The following is a 25,791-nucleotide window of genomic DNA, read 5'->3' on the forward strand; positions in this document are numbered from 1 at the left end:
TGAGGGGGTAGGCCGTTTTAATGGGGGTAGGATAAATTTTTGGGGGGATTATCTATTAAATTTTGAGATAAAATAGGACAAAATTTATTGATGTAAAAATTAATACTTTTATTATAGAACTATTATAATACAATTCATCGATTAAATCTATATATTGCAAACAATTATACATATTGTTTTCCAATTAAAATTTCTGCTATCCTTTTAAATTACACTTAAAAGGTTTAGATATTTCAGCAAGCTCATAAAGTTATAATAATTAATTCATTGTAAATAATGGAGGATTTAATTGAATTTATTATTTAAAAAATAAACCCTTTAAAAAATTTTTTAGGGGGGTAGGCAAAGGTTTTTGAGGGGGTTTGCATCCAGTGAAAATCCTGTCATGTAGACGCTGGTGTTGTTAAACAGTTCGATTTTAAAAAATGGCCAACCCAATATTTTAGGCCAAAAATATAATGCAAGCCTCAAGATTTCATTAATAGATATCCAAATCTTTCAGCAGTCTTAAAATTTTCCAAGCTTATGTAATATTTTTTGCCTAAAATATTGGGTTAAAGCCTTCTAATAACAATAGCTTGTGGTAGTGGCATCCATATTGACACAGCTATATTTTTAGAATGTATAAATTTATTTTATTTATATGTATAGAAATGAAACTTTTTACTATAACAAAAAGAAATAATTATCAACACGTTTTTTTCGAACAGGATAAAGTTAAAAACTTTTACTACCCCCACCCTTCAGAAATAAATTTGGCCAAGTGGTAATTTTTCACAATGCTTAATTTTTGAAAAAGTTATTGCAAGGCGTTGAGAGGATTGCCAGATTTGTCTTCCTTGAATATGTGTTTTTACTAAAATTTGACCATTTTTATGCCCTTTACGTTATTTTGTCAATTTTTAAAATCTTTTATAATATATTAGTAAATATTATCATCCATCGTTATATAATAATTACAAACAATACACTGCTTATGATGCATATTATTATTTCATTATAAAAGTTATCAAATAATCAAAATATTAAATATACCATATGATTGTATTATTATACCACTAGGTAAGTTTAAAAAATCAAGACCCTAAATGCAAAACTATGATTGAATAAAAAAATTCTTTTCCTGCAATGGTAATCATTATGAATGAAGATTATTCGTCGGAATCAAACGAAAAGGGAAATGAATTAGTTAAATTGCCTCTAATTAAAGGTAAAATTACTTGATTAATATTTATAAGATATGATAATATAAAGAATTGAGTGATTCACAAGAAATTGAGAAATTATTTTTGCAGAAGCTTGATCAATGTTGTGCTTTGTTTGATTTTACCTATGATCCATTAAGTGATATCAAGAGTAAAGAGATAAAAAGGATGGCACTTAATGAATTAGTTGAATATGTTGTAGACAACAATGATTCTATAACTGAAATAATTTACCCAAAACTTATTGACATGGTATGATTATTATTAATATATAATTATTTGAGAATTTTTTTTACAACAGTTTAAAATAAATGCTTTTCGAACATTACCTCCTTCATCAAACCCACATGGGGCTGAATTTGATCCAGATGAAGATGAACCAGCTTTAGAACCTTCTTGGCCTCATCTACAAGTTTATAAACATACGTTTATTAGATATAACATTGTTGATAGATTGTTTATGAATTGTTACTGAGATTTTTGGAATATAATGATTTTCAGATAAACATTGCAAAGCATTATTTGGACCAGCCCTTCATACTCAAAGTAATGAATGGTATATAAAATAATATTTTATTATCGATCTTAAGCATAAATATATTTATTGAATCAGTACATATAATATATAAATAATTTCTTGCTTTTTTTACAATAAAATGGAGTAATTTTTAGGAATATCACATAATGTATTAGTTTTCTTTAAAAAAATTGCATTATAACCTCTTTAATTTAAAATAAATTTGATAACTTTCCAATAAATAGTAAAAAAAAAGAAGTTTTTTGAAAGTGCATTTATTTTAATATTTTGTAATACAGTACAGTTATATCGAAACATTTTTGTTCTATCTCCATAATCATATTTTAAAAAATTTACTTAAGAAACTATAATAAAATTAGCCTTCCAAAGTTGCCAGATGTTGCATTTATTTTATGCAAATTATAACCCCCCCCCCCCCCCCCCTTCTATTTAAAGTTTGCTTATGTAAAATTTTTTATTATAAAAAAACATTTATTCCATATTTTATTTAGATTTAAGAAATAAGCCCAGAAATTTATATTATAATCTTATCATAGTTTGGCTTTCTTCATTTTCAAAGAATATTATTTTCTTATCTATATTTACTTATAATGATTTCTTGAAATATATTATGTTTCATTAACATATAAATTTAGTCAAAATTTTGCCTATATATAACCTTATTAAAAAGTATTATATCACTGAATCGTATATATTATATTATAATTCATTATTTATTCTTGTTACATATCGATTTCTAATAGTCGATAATATCATTTTTATCCCGCGAAAGTGAGACGGAATATTGGGTCATGAGCGGATTAAAAAATAATAGGGGATACTTTTTATATATCCACGATTAAGTACCGTAAATAGTTTTTTTAGATTTGTTTTTATGAAGCGCATGGAGAGTGACGGTAGGCTTTAACGTGATTGGTGTTAATTTATGGAAATATTGTTTTTCTATCAGTAATTGATTGATCGAAATTTCGTGTGGGGACATTTTCTTACAAAAAAAATATATATTATATTTAACATAATGAACTCAGTTTAATTTGTGTATAATTGTTATTCGAAAAATTATTAAAATTTATAAAAAATGACAGATATAAAAATTTATACCATTAGCTTTTCTTTTATACCCTTTTTAAAAGATAATCTATTCACTAGTTCATGAAGTTCTTTATATTAGTAATATTCTTAACCAAGAGTTTGGTTTTTCTGAAAAATTTTGGTAAAACTGAGGATGTGTTTTGGTAAACAGCTCTATTTCAGCTGATTTTTTAAAAAAAATGGCTAACTCAATATTTTATAAATATATTATGCAATCTTGAAGATTTTGCTCATCGATGGCGTAAAGGTTTGTGCATCTATTAGCGAAATCTAGAGATTTAGGCAAATATTTTTATGGCTAAAATATAGCGTTAGCCGTTTAACGACACTTTAAGTATAATCGTCTTGTCAACCGCTGTTAGATTAATACCATTATAAACCCTTGTTTTTTTTTGAACGTTAGTTAAATATTTTAAACAATAAAGGCGGATTATTAATTTAAACAATAAACGCGAATTCTTCTGGAATCTAATAAATAATACATAAAAAGATCCGCGGGGCCTGATGACGCCTTCGCACCTTGAGGACCTTTATAGTGCGTAAATGGTTCGTTTAAAAAGTAGCCCTTGAAGAAATTTATATTTTTTGGCATATTTTTTTCTTATTATAATAAGAGATATGTTATTATGTGATTTTAAAAGAACCTTTTTTTATTTTTGAAAATAAATTTTAAAAAGTTGCTTTTGATAATAAATTATATAATGTATTTATTATAATAAAATATTTTTCAAAAGATAACTTACATTTACATTTTTTATATTTTTAGGCATAAAAACCCTTAGAGCTTAATAGTACTTTAAAGCGAAATCAGGGCTCACTATAACCCCATATTTATTATAACACAAATCTATATACCCGGGTTTGGTAAAATAAAATTTTAAACCTATAAAAATTCAAATTTGATGATTTTTTTAAAGTTTCCTTCGTGAAATATTTAAAACTCGTACATATAGGATCGGGCTGAGCCGAGTTAATCTCTGATCTATATCATCTTTATAAAAAATCGGTGAGATCGGTTATTTGTCGATATCAATTTGATATCCTAAATCCGTAGTTCTCAAATAAATCAATATTCGATCGTTTAAGAAGAATCTCTGGAATAGGCTTACTCTCTGTATTGCATGATACAAATATACATCTTACAAAAGCGGATAACTCAGCCAGAAAAAATAAAACAATGGTTTAAGCATCTGTTAGCGAAATTTTAAGGGCAATATCTTTCTGGCTAAAATATTGAGTTAGCCGTTTTTAAAAATCGGCTCAAATCGAGCCGTTTATCAACCCTACCTTTCATGCACTGCCCTTATTAATAATACACAATTATCTCTTATATTATCTTAAATTTCTTTCTTCTTTTTTTTACAACATATTTTTTGAAATAGCATAATATTATGATATCTAACCAAAACACTAATCTACGATGATAATAATATTTTTTCGAAATTTATATATTATCGAGACTAGTGTACGGCTCGATTTGAGTAGATTTTTAAAAACGGCTGACTCATTATTTTACCCAGAAAAATATTAAGCAAGCCTGAAGATTTTTCTCAAAGATAGCACAAAGGGTTGGGTATCTATCAGAAATTTCGAGGCTTGGGCAATATTTTTCCCGATAAAATATCGAGTTAATCATTATTAAAAATTGGCTCAAATCGAGCCGTTTAACAACACTACTCGATCTATATTTTTTAAAATCAATTTTTATTGTCGCGTTATTATATCCTGTCACTTTGGCTAAATATAGGATTTTTAGTAGACGATGGATTATAATCAAATATAAAGCCGAACCAAAGAGAGGTAGTAGGATGTAATATAATATTAGTCTCCGAGATATAGAGATAATCCAAAACTCTAAAATTAATTAAATATTTATCGATGCTGGCTTCGGAAATGCTTATGAATCAAAAATGAGGAAATTTTTTTTTTAAATTTGGACAAAAGAGATTTGAGGGCTATATTTTGGAATGATAACGACCAATCCGAACACGGATATATCTGGTGATTGCAATTCTTTCCATACTTTCGAGATATGATTTATGTTTTTTTTAAAAAAACAATCTAAATAACCTTCCTATCTTTTTTCTTTTTTTTTTATTTAAAAAAAAATGATTTATAAAGTTAAAAATCTTCATAATATAATATCAATATGTTTAAATCTTTTGAAATTTGAAATAATAATAATTTATTGCCGATTGGGATTTTGTCCGAAATCTGTCAATAATTTTTCGCTTTTAATATTATTTGGCTTCATTATATCCGAAAACTTTTTAAATTCTTGAATTAATCTCAGGGGATTCTTTCTTCAACTTTTTTTTCCCCCTTTTGGTGACGTTCAGATTAAATTTGTATTTAATAATTTTTTTTGAAGTAAATTAAAAAGGTCTATTCCGGTTAAATAGCCTATCTCGGATTCCATATTGTGAATCTAAACTGCATCGCTTATAGGTTTTTTATAAATTTCTATAACAAATATAATATTTCTAGTTATAGAATAAACATTTTATCTGTCAAAATATATAAAGTATAAGAGCCTGCATATAAATGAGAGAAGCCAATAAAGAACAAGGTGAAGTGGCTTGGACACACGGGAAGAATTAAAGGAGAGGTACAATGAGAAGGGAGTATAAGGGTTCACCAGTAGCAGAAAAGCGATGAAGAGGGTGAAATCGATAAAATAAAAATCAGGAGGTTTAGCGAAAAGTGGATACACGAAGAGATGTTAAGACTTAAAGTCATGGATGGCACTAGGCAGAATATGGATAAATTATTTGCGTGATTAAGGGGGGGGGGATTTTGTACCATTCTCAAAAGAATGACAGCAGAATCTAGATTTTTTTTTAAAAAATGGATTTATTTTTGGCAAAGAATTTTTGGTTTTAAATATTCCACTAAGCTTAGAACATCTTTTAAATAATTTATGAAAACAAAGTGTTATGATAAAAAAAAACTATAAAACGTTTGATATCGCTTTTTTCTCATAACTTCAATAATACAAAATTATTCGTTAATATTTTCTTTTATCGTTACTCCTTCACAGAAACACCACGCATTCATTTTATACTCGTGTAATTTCTATTTTATTTTATTTTTGTTAAAATATTTTTTTTCCTTGGTAAGTAATCTCTGTTCAACAACGATCAATAAGTTTATACTAGTCGGCTTCGTATAATTATAGAATTTTATACATCTATTTTTTTTTTATTTTTTAAAACGAAAAAGAAAATAAAAATACATAATTTTTACTTACAGTGAAACGATACACATGTTTAAATATACTATAAAAGGGGGTAAACAAAATAAGATTTTATTTTTAATAGAATAAAGATTGAAATTAAATATGGACAAGCAATTAATTAAGAAGATTAATAGTTGATTAATCATAATAAAAAAAATGTGTTAAAATTTAATTCAAAATAAAAAATTAAAATATTTACATATTAATTATTTTTAATTTTTCTTAAATAATAAAAAAAAATGTTTAATATAGAATCTTTATTATCCAATAGTAATACTAATTTTTCCAATTTAAATGAAAACTCCCAATCTTCGTCGAGAATTCAAAGACCAAAAAGAATACACAAATATTAAAATAAAGAAAAATTAGATATAGTTACCAAAATGTTATCAATGCCGGAAAAACAACAAATGAAAATAAAAGACATAGCAAAATATGTCGAAATGTCTACTGCATCTGTTCACAAATTTAGACGGGATACATTCCCAGAAATAAATGGAGATCCTTTAAAGGAATATAATATTCAAAAAAGAGGAAGTAAAAAGAAAGATTCTTCCATTATTGAAAGAAGTATCATAAGCCTATTAATGGATAATAACACTTTGACTATTCAGGAGATAATAGAAAAGTTACCTCCTGGTAGTCCAAAAACAAAAACCACAATTAGTAAATATATTAAAAATATTGGTTGGTCTAAAAAAAGGGCTGGCAAGGAGCCTGATAGAAGAAATACTCCCGGGGCTATTAATATTCGTCAAATTTATTGTGCAAAGATCTTAAATATCCCAAGAGAAACTTTATAATTCTTAGATGAGACTGGAATAAACTTGCATGTTGTACCAATCTACGCCTGGGCGCCATACAATGTCCGTCCAATAATAAAAATCCCATCCTTTAAGGGCAAAAATGTAAGTATCCTTTGTACAATCGGAATTGGAGGGGTAATACATTATAAAATAATAGACGGAGCTTATAATGGGCTATTATTCCGTGATTCTATGACGGAGCTTATTAGTATCCTACCACCAGATGCAATCATTGTAATGGATAATGCATCTATCCATAGAAGCCATCTTATCGATTCTTATAAAGGTAGGATTGAATACCTACCACCTTATTCACCTCAGTTAAATCCCATTGAAAATTTTTTTGGAGTTTTGAAAAATAAATTTAGAGCAATCAATCCCCGCCCTAATTCAAGAGATGAAATTGTTAGGAATATTATTCAACTCTTACACGGATTTATTCCTTATGATTTCACTAACTTTTACAATCACATGCAAAGCTATTTGGAGTTGGGTTATCGCGGGCAACGGATTAATTAGGTAATCTTTATAATCGATTTGTATTAATAATTATAATATTAACTCTTTTAATTTCTAAAAAGGTACCAACATCAAATTCGTGGAACAATGGAATATTTTGATAAATTATAATTATATTATTTATGTATTAATTATTTTATCGAAATTATTATAAAAGTTTATAGTGTTATCATATTTTTATCGAAATAAATGGATATACAAAATAGATTACATTTAAGAAATTCTAAAATATTAAAAAGACTTTTTACAAAAAATGATTTAGAATTTTAAATGAAATTTAATCAAATATCTTACTTGAGCATTCTCAAAGAAAATAAAAAAAAAATTCATTTTTCATAACAAATTACACATTTTTTTTATAATGATTAATCAACTATTAATCTTCTTAATTAATTGCTTGTCCATATTTAATTTCAATCTTTATTCTATTAAAAATAAAATCTTATTTTGTTTACCCCCTTTTATAGTATATTTAAACATGTGTATCGTTTCACTGTAAATCATATACAGTTAAAACTTCCGGTCTATTAAGCTTCTGGTCAAAATATATAACAATTTTTTATACACAAGATACACCAGCCAAAATTATTTAAAATAGACAAATTTTAAAAACCCGGGCAGGTTCTCAAAATTTTAAGTCCGAGCTGGCTCCCAGAATTTAACTTGCACGTCTTTTGATATATTGTATTCCTTACGGACTGGTTCTGAAAGATGCCCAAATTAGACAAGCTTCATTTGATTTATCTTTCATTTTTTTAATGTATATGAACCTCCATAAATGAGTGTCTCTTTTTCTTGACCCCATTTGGGCCGATTACTCTATTCCAAAATACTACTAAAAATACGCAATGTTCTATCTATCGATCGAAACATGACTTCCCTTGAGTGATCACTATAAAAAAAGGTTAATAACTGTATTTTAAGTTAATATTTCATTTATTAAAAAAAAGGCCTTTTAAATATAAAATAATAATTTTATCTTTTATACAATATTTAAAAAAAAATTATACATTTTATTTTTTTTTAAAAAATTCCCCATTTCGACTACAAATTTATTTTTTATATTCATAATAAATGAATATTTATTTTAAACAAAATTTAAAAAAGCTAGAAATTTCGAATCGAAACTTGAGCAATATTTTAAGAATGATCCTTTTTTATGTTATGATTTTGCAAAATGTAGATACTAATTTTTTTTAAAAATTAAATCACGCTTAAAACTTCCCCGTTTTTCTTATTTTATGTCCTACTCAGGGATGCCAGAATCCGATTTGGTCCTGATTCTAACAATTTCATTCTTATCCTTCATATTTTTTTTTGGATATATCAAATTCTCCCCCCCCCACCACTCCCCCATCAAAGGCGGGAAAGCTGGCTTAAGAGATCGTTTTATCTAGCGTTTTTTTCATCTCTCAGCTTTTTTACTCCTTTAGATATAAGAGGAGTTTAGAAATTTTGATCACATTTCATATTTGCTTTTCAGCGATAAATAAATTACTTTTTTGTTTACATTACTGAGTTGGAAAATGCTGTAATATAAAAAGGGGCTAGGATGGCCTTTAAGGGCGAAGCCTGCCAAAAGGAAAAAAATATGATTGAATGAAAACTTTAGGTCAATCATAGACTGACTCTTAACTGTCATCGGATTCATGCCTTACACGTTGGCGAAGCATTCAAATATACCCTCAAGCCACCTTATTTTAATAATATTGGCGGCCTCCTTTATTTTGGGACTTACATTATTTTATATTAATGAAATGTATGTGTAATAAAATAATTAGTTGTTGGAGCTATTCGATAGCGAAGATCCTAGAGAAAGGGATTTTCTCAAAACTATTCTCCATAGGATTTACGGAAAATTCTTGGGTCTAAGAGCTTACATCAGAACCCAGATCAATAATATATTCTACAGGTTTGCTTTTTGTTAGCTTTTGACATTTATAATACAATATATAATGATAAGAGTTAGTATTAGATCAAGGGCCGAAGCCTGGCCAGCGGGCTGGACAATTTGTGCACTATTTTACGAGCCTGAATACTGGCCGGGCCGAAAAACCTTAAAATTTTTTACGAACCGCCTCTAGTTATAACTTTTAATGTGACAATCACTAAAGAACAGTTTTTTTTGTGTCCATTATGAGGAAAAAGAAACATGTGTTGTGTAATCACTCCGGACTGGCTTTAAGCCAAAAACCGAGTTTTTAACATAAAACTCGTCTTAAAGAATTGTTTAATATCGAGAGCTGAAAAAATAATTAACTTGTACCTCAAGGCATAACTTTTTTTTTCATACATTTTAAGTTATTAGCCAAATTTAGCAAAGCTTTAAGGAAGATTAGTTAGTTTGTTTTAGACTCATGTAAATGATTTAATTACTTCTGTAAATGGAGTTTCATTTGAACTAGAATATTAGAGATTTGCAAAGCCCGCCCCTCGGACCGGATAAATTTTTAAAGAAATACAAATGAGCTGGGATAGAACTTTAAAAAGAAGATTATGACGGACCGGGTAATTGTAACATAAAAATTTTCGGCCTGGCTATTATAAATATATAATATCAGGTAGGATGTCTCAAATCTCTGATTTTTCGTATAATTTTAATAGGCCAGACCGGGCATTAAAATCTTGATATATTTTTTTAAATTTCAAGCTAATATTTAGATTAATACTATTTGCAAATAAATTACAATATGCTGTTTTTTATATTTTAAGAGTTGTCTAAATAAAATACTTAATCAAATAATAAGTAAATTCACAAAGAAATTAAACAAGATGGCACAATGCAGATATCAAACACAATTGATTTATGAAACCTTTGTAGAAATTAGCCATAGAGGGGAGAATATAAGAACTTTAATTGTTATTTAAAATTGAATATAGATATCAAAAAATTATGGCCAGAATTCGTACAAAATATATTTACCGGGGCGGACTTTTCGTAAAACTTTATCGAGCCTGACTTAAATTTTTGCAAAATTTTTACGAGGCTGGGCAGTGCAAATTTAATTTATAACGGGTCGGGCCAGGTAAATTTAAAAAAAAGTTATAGCAGGTCGGACAGGGCAGTCCTCTACTGATTATGATCTAATGTGTATAAAACACTTTTGGTTTTTAATACTGAATTCTAACTATAATATAGGTTCATATACGAACAAGAAATGCATAACGGGATAGCCGAATTACTAGAAATATTAGGCAGGTAAACAAACATAAATATTTTGTTATTTTTGGCATTTTACCTTGCATATTTTTTTTATAACGTTTTTTAAAAAATTTTTTTGATTAATTTAATTTGGATATGTTACTTATTATAATATTAGATCATAACACATCTAATACAAATTGACTAAAAATGTTTAAATATTAAACTACACTTCAAATATTATTATATTTATTATCTAGTTTTTTTATAAAAAAAATAAATTGGTATCATGTCAAATATTCAATTTTTTGTATTTTGCAAAACATATTATTTATCAAATTTTTATTCATATTCGATTCATAAATTTCGAATCGTATGAGCTATAAGGCTCTACCCATTCACAATTTTACCTATCCGTCAATATTTTTCGATATTCTATATAACCGATCCGATACATATCCGTTACTTGGGAACCAAAATTAAAAACCCAGGATTAACGAAATATAGCATTTGATATTGGGTCTAAAATATTAATAGGTTTAATTAATATTTTCTATTACTTTGGTTATTGGTTTTTAAATTCAAATTATTAATTAAAAGAATAGAAATATTGATTTAAAAAAAACCAGTAAATTTTTAGTTTTAAATAAACATGAAAAAAAAATCTTGGCATTACTGTTAAAACGAGGGCTTATAACCAACTCTCCACATTTTACCGAATACAAATTCTTTTTTTTAAACTAGGAATTATGTAATGAAATCTAACCAAACCCACTCAAATAAAAAAAATAAACGCATTAATTTTGAAACTTTTTATTTAACACAAAAAATATAGTAATAGTAAACTAAAATATCATATAGCTTGTATGTAAAATACAATGTAAAAGATTGATAGAAATTTAATATAAGGGAAATAATTATATGTCTTTAAGAAGGATCCTACATTTGTTTAGGCACAGGCAGGCTTGGATAGTACTTTCATCTAGTGAACAAAGTTGGTCCATTAACATATTGTCCTTCTGAAAACGACCTTTCAGAGCTAGCTGGAATTGCAAGATAATCTCTGACAATTTTCGATAATATTAGATATCTTTTTTTTGATTTAATCTCTGCCAGTCTAGTAGATTTTTATCATTAGTAATTGTTACTTCATCCATATACTTGATTATTTCTACGCTATCATTATTATGACTATGTTTAACTTGATATATTTAACCATAACTCTTGGATTTATTCTGTGTTTCATTTTCATGTTCAACTGAACTAAAATATATTATATTGGGTGTCTATGCTATTATTTTTTAATAAGTGACTTGATATTTGAAAGCGAGGATCAATCATTGTCGATATTATACACACGTTTTATTGAAATTATAATATTTATCAAGTTAAGTCAGCTAAAGAAGCTTATTGTGAAATAGTATTAGGACTATTATTGTCATTCTGAATATGTTCAAAAATGCTAGAATGTAAAGGAATAATGGTTTATAGCTGATGGAATGTTTGTACATGTGGCCATCTTTACAGCCAAATTAAATGGATCCAGAAATTCTCTATAAATTTCTATATTATTCAAGGCTAAGGCACTAATATAATTTTCTTCTATATTTTGTAAATGATTAGTACGTGTTGTCCTATAGGGATTGAGCAACATCATTTTTCAAGCATTTGGTATATTGAATTCCTACTTGTTAGTATATCCAAAATTGAGAGAAGGTTGGATTTTTTTTCAAGAAATATTTTTTAGTTTTTCGAGTTTATTAAATTTAGATAGAGATTTTAAATTTTCTTATTCTTTCAAACTTCATTTAAGGGCTCCAGGGGACCATAACAGTCAAATGTATAACATTAAAAATGCCAAATTGTTACTTGCATTTTAAAGAAAGTAAAAAAATATACCGCGATGTAGTGATCCGCGAAAAAGCCAAATATTTATCTATTTTTAATATTAGAATTCGTTTATATTATTGTATTTAAACAATATATCAAACAAATATATTTATGTAATTGGTATTGGTTATTATATATTGGTTTATATTGGTATTGTACCTAAAATATTGGTTATATTAATTAACTTATTTTAAAGAATATGAGCTATGTTTTATGGGTGAGTGCGAACTTTTTAAATATTTTAAAAGCTTTTTCTTGCACTGCAAAAAAAAAGAAATTATAAAATCTCATTTTTAAACAACAAATAATTCGATTTTTTTTATTTAAGAAATATTTACAATTTTACAAATAATTTAGAAGTATACCAATTATAAAAATAATCTAAAACAATGATGTCGGCCCCTACAATATTTAATATCGGTATGGCCCTAAGACCGTGTCCTGGTTCGTCTTATTTTTTAAAAAGATATATATATAACTTCCTTTAAATAGAATTTAAAAAGAAAGAGGCTTTTAGATTTAGTAAAAGAAAACAGAATAGGGTATCCTATTTAAAAATCTGAATAGAACTGGTTCATACAAGAAATAAGTTTTAAAAAAATAGGACGAACCACAGGACATAGCTCTTATAATTTATTCATAAATTTTGACGTGAATATCGAACAATTTTTTTATAATTAGGCATCTTTGCAAGCACACAAGGTATATTATTTGATTATGGTCCATTTCAAGGTAATTTCCATTTCAACATCTGATTCATTTAAATTTCTATTCGTCTATTTATAATCACATGACCTGTCAGATTTGAATCTAAACCCTGATCATATCTCACAAACCTTAACCAACACTAACCAATATCTAATTTTAAATGTATTTAAAAAAAATTCCTTCATTTGAGCATTCATTGAGCTGGCCAATAATTATATTATTTTATTAAACGCTAATATTATTTATTTTTTTAAAAAAAAGCATAATAAATGGGTTCGCTCTGCCCCTCAAACCAGAACACAAACAATTTCTCCTTAGGGTTTTGCTCCCTTTACACAAGGCTAAAAGTTTATGCTTTTACCACCCTCAACTTACTTATTGCGTTGTTCAATTCTTGGAAAAGGATTCAACTCTCACAGAATCGGTTTCATATTTTTTATTTATCACACACTTTTTATATAGTTTATAGAGAGAAGAATAAAAAAAAATTTGAACCAATTAGGCCTTACCACAAACTCCTGTGCTGCAGCCCGGCCAATCAAATCGCGGCAAATAATTCCATTTTTTTTAAATGGCCGGACTCAACTTCTAAAAATATAACTGCATAATCTTAGCAATTTAACTTTTTTTAACACGCAATTGCTCTATACAAAATCAAGCATTTCATTTTAATATTAAATACAAAAATGTGAGTTTTTTTTTATCCGTTTAAAATTTTTTAGGCTTATTTTTTTTAGTATTAATTTATAGAAGTGCTTTATTTGGATTACCCCCTTTAAACATTTTTTAAATGGTCATATAATAAAATTTATATTAACTGAAAAATGGGCACCTTCTAGTTTGAACAAAAATTCTGATCCTGAGTGATGCCCAAATTAGACAAGTTTTATTCTATTTAATTATTCTTTTTTTAAAAAAATGTTTATGAACCTCCAAAAACGATTAACTCTGTTTCTTGACCCCATTTGGGCCTACTCCTGTTTTTTTCATATATAAAAAACGGAGAAAAGTTTTGAACACCGAATTAGTTTTTTTTTTAAAAATAAACACTACACATAAACAATAAAAAACTATTAAAAAACAACCTTTGTTTTTTTCTAATAGATTTAACATAAAAGTTAGAATTTGAGTATGCAAGAATTTCTAAAATAAAATGAGGAAAGTCATAAGTGGAATCGAATTTTATTATAAATTGTTATTTTTTAATTAATGTAAATTATGGAAAAAATTTTTTTTGTTAAATTTGCTGCCTTGAGGTCATTGTTTATTATTTAAAAATAAAAGAAGATATTCATATTTAAAAATTAATCTCAATATCCTCTAACTTCGCGCGTTATATCTTATAGTACCTCATTTCGATATGTAAAAAAAAATTTTTTATAATTAATAATTTTTACACAAGGTTTTTCCCTGTCTATTTGTTTATTATCCTATTAACTCCTCTCGTAAAATTTGAATAAATTTTATCGTCATTTAAACAGCTAAAAATAGAAAATAAAATCAATTTTAAATATTGTTTTTTAAGTTTGCATTATTGCGTCTTATTGCGTCATCTAGAATTGCGCTTAAAAACATTTGTAGGGAATGGTTATTTATAAGTTAATTATTTAATTTATTATTAAACTCTAAAAGGGTTTGAATGAATAAAAATATTATATCATATATATAAAAAAATAAATTTTAATTAAGGCATTTATTTTATAATTCAAATTTGAAGATAAGAGTTATTACATTACTGGTATTAAATCTCCCCCCTCCCAGATGTTTGACCCAAATTAATCTCCTGGTATTACATCTTTTTAACCTCCCCCCTTTTCGGATGTTTGGACCGAATCATCCATGATATAGATCACATATTCTAAAAAGAAGGCCAATCCATAACCAGAGTCCTTAAAATATGTATCAGAGAACCTATAGAGGTCGAAATTAGATTTTTTTTTTCTTAGCTCAGCCCTGATCTTTCCAGCTGATTAATTTATATAGTTTAAAAAAATATTAATTTTAAAATAAATCAAACCCGTCACGCATTCACAAAATATTTTTATTTCAAGTCCAATTATATTTTCGGGTTCCAAATCGAGCATACAGGTCTCTGACATTATGCTATCTATGTTATACCGTAAACTTAATTCATTTATAGCTAATGTTTTTCTTAAATTTTGAAAGATCTGATTATATCGTTATTTCCAGCAAGTATAGATCGGAAATGACTTTCGAACAATTGACTCCCCTTCCCAGGGAAATCTAACTCCCCAAAAATTAAGCCTGCCGGAAATTTGGACCCTAATTTTTTTTAGTAAAGTTAGGGAATCTCTAAACATTTCGAATGACATTTCTTATTTTCTAAAAAAACGAAGTATTAATTCTATTAAGTAGGAATGTGCCAAATACAGCGAATGCAAAATGCAAAGTAATCTTATTCACAATATTTTAGAATTAAAGATATACCTCTGATAAAAACCTACCAGCCATCTTTAAAATATTTGAACATGAAAAAGAGAGCCGCAGAAATTTGCGAAACCTCTTCAAATATATGCTTGAAGAAGATTCTAAATTTGACAAATTTTTTTTATGTATTATGTTAACAGATTAATCAGTGAGAAACCAGATTTAAGCAACATCTATTAATTCTTAAAAATTTGTGGAAAAGAGGGTTTTCTTACTAAAAAGGGAAATCTATTTGTTTGTAACAGACTTCCTATATCTGATTTATGGTGGGAAATTGTTTATATTAAAAAACACTTAGATTCGTTAAAAAAAATTCTATAGATTATTTTAAGCACATCATATTTTTCCAGACCTTTAAAATATGGATTTTGAAAGGCCCGCCATGACTGCAGTCAAAATTATGAACATTATCCTAATTTATAAATGATTATAATCAGTTTATCGAATAGTGAATTCTAGATCTCAATTCATTGTACATCGTATTCAGTCTACACATCCACTTGAAACATGAAATGTGCAATCCAATATTGTGGGATTCAAACATCTCTATCCCCGAGGGTTCATTTAAAAGTTAAGTTTCTAAATCAGAGTGGATTAAACGCACAATGGAGTGTATGTATGCTGATGAATTCCCATAAAAAAGAATGAGTTAAGGTATAATAAAACGCAAAATATATTTAAAATTATAAGAGTAATTTAGATATATTGCTCTCAACTCCCCGAAATTTTTTCTCCCATTAATTTTACTCCTCAGATCCGCCCAGACCCAGCGATCCCAACCCTGGAAAACTCACTAGGTCTCTGGTATATTAGTTAAAAAATATGACAATTTATAGGCCAATTTTCCTATGACCAATATTTAGAAAGCTAATTTTCCTGGGGTGTCAATTTTCCGGCAATCATAGACACCTTGTGACAAACATTATGACAAAATTGTCCTGAAATTATAGGATGTACTCTATACATGTGGAAGAAATAACAATTCCTCCAACAAAATCGGGTCTTTTAAAAAAATTTTATAAATAATTAAAGTTAAAATCTGTGTAAAACCCGGTCAATTAAGCATATCCTGGAATTCGCTAAAATCTGGGTACATTTAGTATAGACCTGTTTGTCAAGAATGTAAATTTTTTTAATAGCTATTTATAAAGTTTGGCGCAAATGGATATTTTATTAAAATATTCTTGTCAAAAAGTTAAAAATATTTAAGAAAAATAATCAAAATCATTTTTTCAAATTTTGATATTAATAATTATCTTAATTTTTTTTCTAATCACAGAATTTTTTTAGAATATTATGCTAATTTTTTAAAATGTTATGCGAATTTTCTATCAATTTGTCTCTATTTTTATATGAACAAGGTTGTAAATGGTTTGCTCAAATTCTGGCCCAAGATTCACTCGCCTAAAGAAGTTTGTTTTTGGAAATTACCTTTTATAATTTTGAAGAAGAACGTTGTTTTTATTTCTTTAGTATTTTTTTCTTTTCAAATGACTTATAATATATCGGTTCGATGAACTCTGATTGACAGATCAAATACCTCGATTTTTATATTTATTTCTGACAGGACTCGAATCTCGACAAAATTTCGAATCATTTATATCTTCCTAGTGTTATTTTTTAATTAGTAATTGTTTATTATCCCGAAAAAAATATATCTGTAACTATTCACATTTTTTGAGATGCAACGACAACAGATATTTGTTTACTTTTTAAGATTTTATAACACATTTAGTACAATAATATGTTGATGGTCCGCTAGTGTTGCTGAATCTTTCCATAAGAACGGCTAAATCAATATTATAGCCGGAAAAAATGGTGCCTTTTGAAATCTGTTTATTAAGTATAATGTCCCGCTTGCATAAGGCCATCCATTTTAATGTGCAATGCCACTCAATTAATAATATAAAACATTCAAAAATTTAAACTCCTTCCGTACCATAAAAATCAGGTTATGTTTCTTAACGAGTTGGAAGAAATTTTGGACGTCGTTGAACCGGTTGAATTCACAAAAATCCAGGCTCCTCTATTCAGTCAATTAGCTAAATGTGTGTCCAGTCCTCACTTTCAAGTTTAGTCATATTTTATTAAAAATTGTCTTTAAATCTCTCTCATAATTTCACTAAAAAAATTTTTTGAAGGGCCTACCATTTTATTAATTACATTTTTTTAAAAATTATTTATAATTTTAGGTCGCCGAACGAGCCTTATATTTTTGGAATAACGAATATATCATGAGTTTGGTCAGCGATAACGTTACCGGCATATTGCCGCTCATGTTTCCTAGCCTATACAAAAATTCAAAAACTCACTGGAATAAGTTAAATACTTCAACTTTTCTATCTCTTTCCCATTTAATATTGGCGCTGACTATGGGAAGCTAGCGCCTAAAATTAAATTATAGGAATTTAAGATATTAAGAAATTTAAGTCTTATTTACAACTAATATTACCCGAAAATTTAAAAATTATGCCGCATTTTTTTATTTCGTTTTTAAACCGATATACTTGTATAAACTGTATAGTAATTCATTACCAAGTGTGATATTATGTTTTGCATTACATTCTTTTAAAGGACAATAAACGGATTGATATATAACGCCTTGAAATTATTTATGGAAATGAATCAAATGTTGTTCGAAGAATGCACCAAAAAATACGAACTAGCCCTTCAATAGTATAATATTTTTAATTTAGCTACATATAAAGTTAAACTCCATACTTTTCCTCCTAATTTTTTATCAATCACCCACTTACAATGTTTCATATACTTATACCGTCCACTTCTACTATTAGATGTTTCAATCATTTGTAATAATATAAAAATACTTGCACCCAGCGAAATAGACAAAGAGGAAAGAAAGCGCACAGCCTGGACCCTTATCAAAGAAAAAGCTAAAATGAATCCCAAATATCAACATTACAGTGATTCCTTGTCAATAGAGGACGATATCAAGAACTGCTTGACCGTCAATTCGCGAGATTCCAAAATCAACGGGTTTCATTCCGCATATCATGACACGAATTGCTCAGCGAACGATGATACGGAAGGTTTTCTCCCATCCGATACAAATTACGTCAAAGGTGTTGACACGAATAATGTCGATGATTGTAACAAACAACAAGGAAATATTCCTCTAAACTCTACCAACAATACTATTACACAGAGTAATAACAAAGACTTCCTACAAAAATATTCTCACCCGTTTAATAATAATATGGCAATGCTGGATGTTGGCGATATAGGATCCTACGACGAATCAGCGATTGGTAAAAATCGTAATGAATCGGTAAATCCTATTTCTTATTTTTAATCTTTATTTTTTTTTTAAACTAATTTTTGTATATTTAGTTTCCTTGTGTAATATTTCGTGAATGAAATAAAATATCGCTTCTTTTTTATCTTTAGATTCGTAACGAGACATTCAATTCTCCTCAAACTGTGGAAAATGGATGAGAATTTTAATGAATTTTATTACAGTACGAGATTATACGAAAAAATATACTATAATACTAATTTTAAGCCCTAATATAATACACATACTTAAATCGATTATATAAATTTAAGAATCTACTTATATAAATTTTTATTATGTAAAATACTATTTGTTTTTTTTTACAACACAGTGATTGTAAGTAGAGGAACACAAATTTTTATAATATTGTATTTAATTTATTTTTTTTAAAAAAACCATTTATTTTAAATATAGTAAAAAAAATATATTGAATTATTTATAATAAATTTTAATTTTGTATATAGATAAATTATATACAAAAGGACAAACTAATTCTTAAAATATATTGTTTTAAATCAAATTTAAGAAATCCTTGTATGAATCAGACCAGTTATATTTTTTTCATATAAAATAATTTATTTAATAAAAAAAAAGAATTCTAATTGCCAAAATATGTTTTTTTCATTACAGAATATTAAATAATATAGATTTATGGTCATAAAGTACGAAATCTGTGCATATTATCATAAATATTTATATAATGCTTTAAATGCGTAAGATTTTTGAGGATTATTTATTAGCGAATCCACGTTAAATTTTCATTTTAGAAGAAAATTATCCGATGTTACCATAGTTGTAGCCAACCCCTGTGCCAGTCCCGTACCCGGAGCCAATAAAGGCGTTGGTGTATGCAGGTCTAAAACCAACCGAACCCATAGCTCCAAAGTTTCTTAGACCTCCCCCAGTACTTCCGGCAGCCGCTATTTGTGTGCCAGCTAGTTCCAGCGCGTTCATACTGTTTCCTACGCTGGGGATGAAAGCCGTGCCCCCTCTGGAAAGAGGCATATTGTTATAGAAGGCCATGTTATTAAGTCTAAGTCCATTGTTAGCGGAAGACAGAAGATTTATAGGGTTGTTGAAGGCATTAAAGGCGGTGTTAAGGTAGAGACCATTGTTAAACCAGGGGTTAGCAAAATTTTGCATCATAAATTGATTGTTCATGGCAAAAGGGTTCATTCCATTCATGATAAAGGGGTTGATGCCGTTTGTGGCAAAGGGGCTCATACCGTTTGTGGCAAAGGGGTTCATACCGTTTGTCATAACATAAGGGTTTAATAATGTCGGTCCTCCGAGGTTTACCGTGTTAAAAGGACTCATTCCCAAGCCGTTGCCTGCCAGAGTTCCTGACAAGAAAGGATTCGTTAATTGGGATCCGGAAGTATAGAGACTATTTGTGGGCAAATAAGAAACCCCGCCGCTCATAGGGTTGTAGATCAAGAGTTGGCGACGTTTGTCTGTGTCCATAACCTTGTTTCCTGTTGTGGGATCTTTATTCTATTGCAAAAAAAAAATATTTATATATAATCAATAAAATATCTTCAATTTTATTATTTACCAGTACGGGTTGAAGGTTTTTTGAAGGGGATCTTTTCATTCTTCTCAGAAAATATTTAACTTCTATCAAATTTTCGTTAAGGGCGAAGTTTTTACTTGAAGCAATGGCGTCGAGATTTGAAACTTTAAACACAATCGATCTTGATGATATAAGATTGATTCTATTTGCCATAGCTATCTAAATATTTATAATATATTGATTTATTGAGGTATATTTTTTATAAAAAAGCACCCGAAACAGGCTTTTTGCGTCCCTTTTCCGACCAAAAAAAAGGAGTTACTTTATGGATTTGCGAACACTTCTGGAAAAAATATTGTCCTTTATTCTTATTTTTCTTTATTAATACATCAAAACATGTTATAGCATCTTTAGAATATTTCAACTTGAGTGGAAAATACTCATTTAAACCTTCAATCATATCATCGATACACCTATACCAGTTTTTCCAGATATTTATATTTTATTTCTAAGTCTATTCAAAATATAAACTGGGATACCCTATTTTGATTTGTTTTAAGTGTGTACTACTCTTTTCTAAAAAGAGAAGACTAAATAACTTTCGAAAAGTCTATTTTTTGAGTGTATGCCCTAATTGTTCTTAATTTTTGTTTTAAATCCAGTTAGATTTAAAGTTACACAATAAATAGCCTATTTTTATTTTAAAGAAGCAAAGTTTTGTTCTGTCTAGAAATAAGATAACAAGACCATCTTATTTCTAAACAGTAGGCTGTTTAGCCTATAGCTTCCTCTAAAAACAGCCTAAAAAAGCAAGAGACGGGTATCTTTGTGAGTTTTCGAAATCAAAATATTTGTTTAGTGTACACACTGAACCAAACCAAAATAGGACCTAGTTTTAAACCTGTTTATATCCCGAACTTAACAGAAATATCAAAAATAAGACAAACTGGGATACAACTTATTTAAATCTTGGGGAAAAAATTATAAACGAGCATCGACGTGTTTGCAAAATCCAATATACTTGAAAATTTTTACTTTTCCGCCGAAAACAAAAAAAGGAACAAATATTCGTCTTTAAACAATATATATTTAGTTCCAGTTGTCATTCAACTTTGAGTAACTTTGGTCATGAGCGTGCAAAAATTGCATCTAAATTTTTCAAACCTTTAGAAATGTTTAATTTGGTATGGGCAAAAAATACAAAGTTTCCACCGAATGAATATCCTTCCGATATTTGGTATCTGCACATCTTCGGATATGACCCAATTGAATGGATAAGAATTTCTATTCATGTAGGCAAATTTTCATCATAGGAACCGATTTTGATTCCCGAACATGGTATCCATACATTGAAATAGAAAATGCGATATAAGCAGATATTGAAATCGATCATCTTGTATTGGTATTATTATAACTATTTTATCCCATATTTTGTTTCAGGTATCTTCTTTTGGCAATTCACAATGATAATAGAGGTTAATCTTAACCTTGCCAATATCTTTCCAAAACCATTACTTTTATTTAATCAGGCATGGGCGTTTACTTACCATTTTTATTCCATGGGCGTTTACAATGGCTTTGTCCCTGGTGAGCACAGTTAGTTGCAGCCTGCCTAAAAACTTGTGGATGGGCTTCTCACTTAGGTCACCCCTCCTCCCCCCCCCCCCCACCAATTTTTTAATCTAATAAGATGGGATTTGAGAGTGTCAAAGCGTAGCTCTGCCATTTCGCATAGCGAAACGGGTGATGCACGTAATATCAAGTAATTAATTCTCTTTCGGTTATTTATTTTTTTTGAAGAAATATATATAAATTCATTTTCCATTTAGAAAATTTTTTTCGATTCTTTAATGTTTTTAAGTTTTGGATTATTTAAATTAATTGGCCCATAATAATTTGATAAAATAATTATTCTTAATGACTTTAGGAAATGTAAATCGAACTAAAATATTAAAAACATAAAAATAAAAAACCAACAAATATTAAAAAGAAAATACGTTGAATTTCTTTATTTTATTTGTACCTCGCCGCGAATTCGCGCTACCTGTGAATGGGGAGTAAGGCCACCAATATAGTAAAAGTTCAACGCTGGGTATTTTTCAGCAGGCAAATAATAGGTAAAATTTATAATCTAGAGCGTTATAATTCATTTCATCGCGCATTCTTTATAAATTTTACCTATTATTTCCTTGTTTATAAAAATACCCAGAGATGAGTGTTTACTATAAATGAGACCTAGGAAATGGCAAATTAAGGGATATAAATCACATCTAACAAAAAAAATTTTAATTATCATTTTAAATAAAATAAATATATTTTTAAAAACCGTTATGAATCGGTTCAAACAGGTTCAGATGTATTTTATACCGGTTTTCTCCTTTCAAAATTTCCTTATAATTATCGTTTACCTTTCGTAACATTATAACGGTTTATTTGCTGTTCGGTTTGATAATGGTCTATAATTATAAATCGTAAATAAAAAGCAAATAACATCTCATAATTAAGAGAAGTAAAACCTAGCGATTTCCCGCCAACACTCATCCCATCCTCCTCTCACCAAAAAAAATGAATAAATTATATAATTTATTATCAGAGACCTGCAGGCTCGGCCCTAAACCCGGGCCGTGTATTTTATAACCAAATATAAATTGCCATTAGCTATAAAAAAAAAATTAAATAAATATAATATATTTTTTAAAAAACATATATTTTTGACAAATTTATCCAGGCTTAAGTTCTTTCAAAGGGGCCTAAAATTATCCTATAAAATTAATGGTGAATAAAAAAAACTCCTCAAGTCCTACTTTTCTTAGGAAAATCGTGGTTTCAGTTAAATTGATAAAATAGAAAAATAATAAGAATATTATTGCGATGATAATGATCCAGCATTTTTTTTCTAGATACCTGAATTCCCATTGAGAGTGGGGTAGGTATTTAAATGAAAAAATATTAAATTTAAAAAAAATAAATTAACTTTTACTCGAAAACGTATAAATTTAAACTATCATATTTATATTTAATATTATATTCAAAAATTGGACTAGTACATGTTAATAAGAAAATGACTTACTACTAGCAAAAGAATATACATGTTTGATGAAAATTCTGATAATGTTAGATCCTCATTTTAACCCATGATATTCATACCTGAGGATATGAATCTTCTTTAAAACTTCAAAATATTTGCGAAAAATAATTATTTTTATTTTGTATATTTTTCGAAATATAAATGAAATAAACTATTGACATAATTTGTTACAAATTTACATAGTACATATCGTATATATGGGACAATTTAAAAAGAAAGGAAAAAAATCCTAAATGAATTTATAAATATATTTTTCAAAAATTTATTAAAATATTGATATTATATTTTGATGAATTATCAAAAAAAATATATCTTTTTTTATCTTCATTTTTCTAAAAATCATGAAAATTTTGTAAAAAAAATTATATATATATAAATTACAAAAAACCTTGATTAAAAATGCCATTAAATTTTAATTTTTTTTACATAGATAAAAAAATAAATAAAGATGGGAGTCGAGGTCTTAATAATATTACAAAAAAATAATTTTATTTTTAAATTTAAAAAAAATGAATATTTAGTATAAAAGCTAAGCATAAGAAGCATCACTGTTATATATAACCAAGCTACAAATTAGATTAAAAAACTATTAACAATGTTATAAATTATTATTCCAAATCTAAAATTAGACTCTGCAGACTTGTTCACTATATTTTTTAAAAGTAGTGATAATGATAGGAATTTCTAGCAAGAATCTGAACTTTTAATCACGGCTTAATTTAGATACTTAATTGCTTTTTAGTATAAAAAGTATTATATGGAGGACAACCTATTTTGGTTTACTCGTATTTTGTTTCGTGTTTTATTGTTTTTTTTTGTTTTTTGTTTAAATATTTTCTTTGGCTTTTTTTGTTATTTAGCCGATACTTAAAAGACGGCTAAATAGCCGGCTATTGAATATTAAGCCTTAGGACACGTGCTATGAAATATATATATTATATTTTAAAAAACGCATAATTATATATAAAATATTTACAAAATCACATCAATGCTTAGATATTTTTATTTGCTTATAAGAATGATAAATTTTAAAAGTTTTTATCTCCAGGGAGGCTAAAACCAGATCGTGTTTAGGTCTCGGTCGAGTTCGGGAGTCAATATTAATTAGGAATACCAGAACTATCAATCTAAAATAAAAGTTGTTTTTTTGTAAAAGTATTTTTAGTAAGACTGTTGAGGTAACAATTGGAGAATATTGAAATAGAAAGAACTGAAAATAATAATCTCAGATTTTATATAAACATATAAATTAAATATTTTACTACTACTTTATTACATGCTCCAACATAATTATAATATAATAAGATATAAAAATTAAAAAGCAAAGGGTTAAATTAAATAAAAATTAAGATACTTTCCCAAAAATTGGATAGTGGTATAATATTTACAAAATCTCATATTGTAATAATTCTTCTAATTTCAATAATACATTTTTCGTTTTCATATAAATATTACAACAGTAATAACTGGTAAAAAATTTGAAAAAATGGTAATCAAATTAGGGCATGTATCTTAATCATTAGGAGTTAAAACAAAAAATCAAGTTTGGAAGCAAACCTAATAATTTTTCTTTGCTTTTGTTAAAAAATTGATCATAAAGTAACTAAAATTTTTAAATTCGGCATGGACACGGGTTCAGTTGAAAAAATCAGGTTATAAACCTAAATATGTTCTAGCCCATGTTCGGGAAAAGTTTCTAACCAGCGTCCGGAGTTCTAGATTCTGTTAGGAACCCTGGTTAAATGATATGTATAATATATGGAAGCTCCTTTAAATATTCTGCTAACATATCTTATAAAAATTGTATGTAAATAAAATCCTCGATGAAACGAGAGTTAATAACAAATTTTTTTAAATTTCTTTAGTTTCTTTTTCAGTATGAACATCGCTCATTTGGATAAAATAGATGTAACAGATAAATTTTCTTCTCCTAAACATGGATCATAAAAATTAATATTTAAATAAAATAAATTTTGGATTTTATATTTATAAATAAAATTTATACTAAATAATAAAAAAAAATTCAAAATATTCTTATTTCTATTTATTTCAAATAGTTAATACAAATTACCTTTTATTTTTTTTAGCATTTAAATTAAATATGATACCATTACATTTTGTCAAATAAATTGAAATATTTTTAAATTCTTCTTTGTAGAATATTTTTTTCATACTCAAAAAAAATATTTAAATAAATTCGGGCCGGGCCAGGCGGATAAATAATTTTTATTTGGGGTCGGGCTTTTCGAAATGAATAAAATTCGTTCGGGATCGGGCCGGGCCGAATAAATATTTTTAAAAAGATTTTG

General features: G+C 27.5%; 2 protein-coding genes across 2 annotated transcripts; one reads left to right on the forward strand and one right to left on the reverse strand.

The window, feature by feature from the left end:
- The first annotated feature begins 1,058 nt into the window (after window positions 1–1,058).
- Window positions 1,059–19,359, forward strand: LOC135922133 (serine/threonine-protein phosphatase 2A 56 kDa regulatory subunit gamma isoform-like). The gene is made up of 13 exons (XM_065456550.1): window positions 1,059–1,210; window positions 1,255–1,457; window positions 1,507–1,617; window positions 1,659–1,751; window positions 9,180–9,310; window positions 10,538–10,597; window positions 13,400–13,562; window positions 16,948–16,998; window positions 17,538–17,657; window positions 17,779–17,906; window positions 18,161–18,262; window positions 18,425–18,875; window positions 18,995–19,359. The coding sequence occupies exons 1-13, from the start codon at window positions 1,129–1,131 to the stop codon at window positions 19,040–19,042; spliced, it is 1,743 nt and encodes a 580-aa protein (XP_065312622.1). The 5' UTR covers window positions 1,059–1,128; the 3' UTR covers window positions 19,043–19,359.
- Window positions 19,360–19,491: 132 nt separating this feature from the next.
- LOC135922135 (uncharacterized) lies at window positions 19,492–23,604 on the reverse strand. Its single transcript, XM_065456551.1, has 3 exons — window positions 23,465–23,604; window positions 20,437–20,613; window positions 19,492–20,375 (listed from the first exon to the last, which is right to left on the reverse strand). The coding sequence occupies exons 1-3, from the start codon at window positions 23,483–23,485 to the stop codon at window positions 19,656–19,658; spliced, it is 918 nt and encodes a 305-aa protein (XP_065312623.1). The 5' UTR covers window positions 23,486–23,604; the 3' UTR covers window positions 19,492–19,655.
- Window positions 23,605–25,791: the final 2,187 nt, after the last annotated feature.

This window comes from Gordionus sp. m RMFG-2023, chromosome 1 (genome assembly GCF_954871325.1).
Source record: "Gordionus sp. m RMFG-2023 chromosome 1, tfGorSpeb1-WG-v2, whole genome shotgun sequence".
Lineage (NCBI taxonomy): Eukaryota > Metazoa > Nematomorpha > Gordioida > Chordodea > Parachordodidae > Gordionus > Gordionus sp. m RMFG-2023.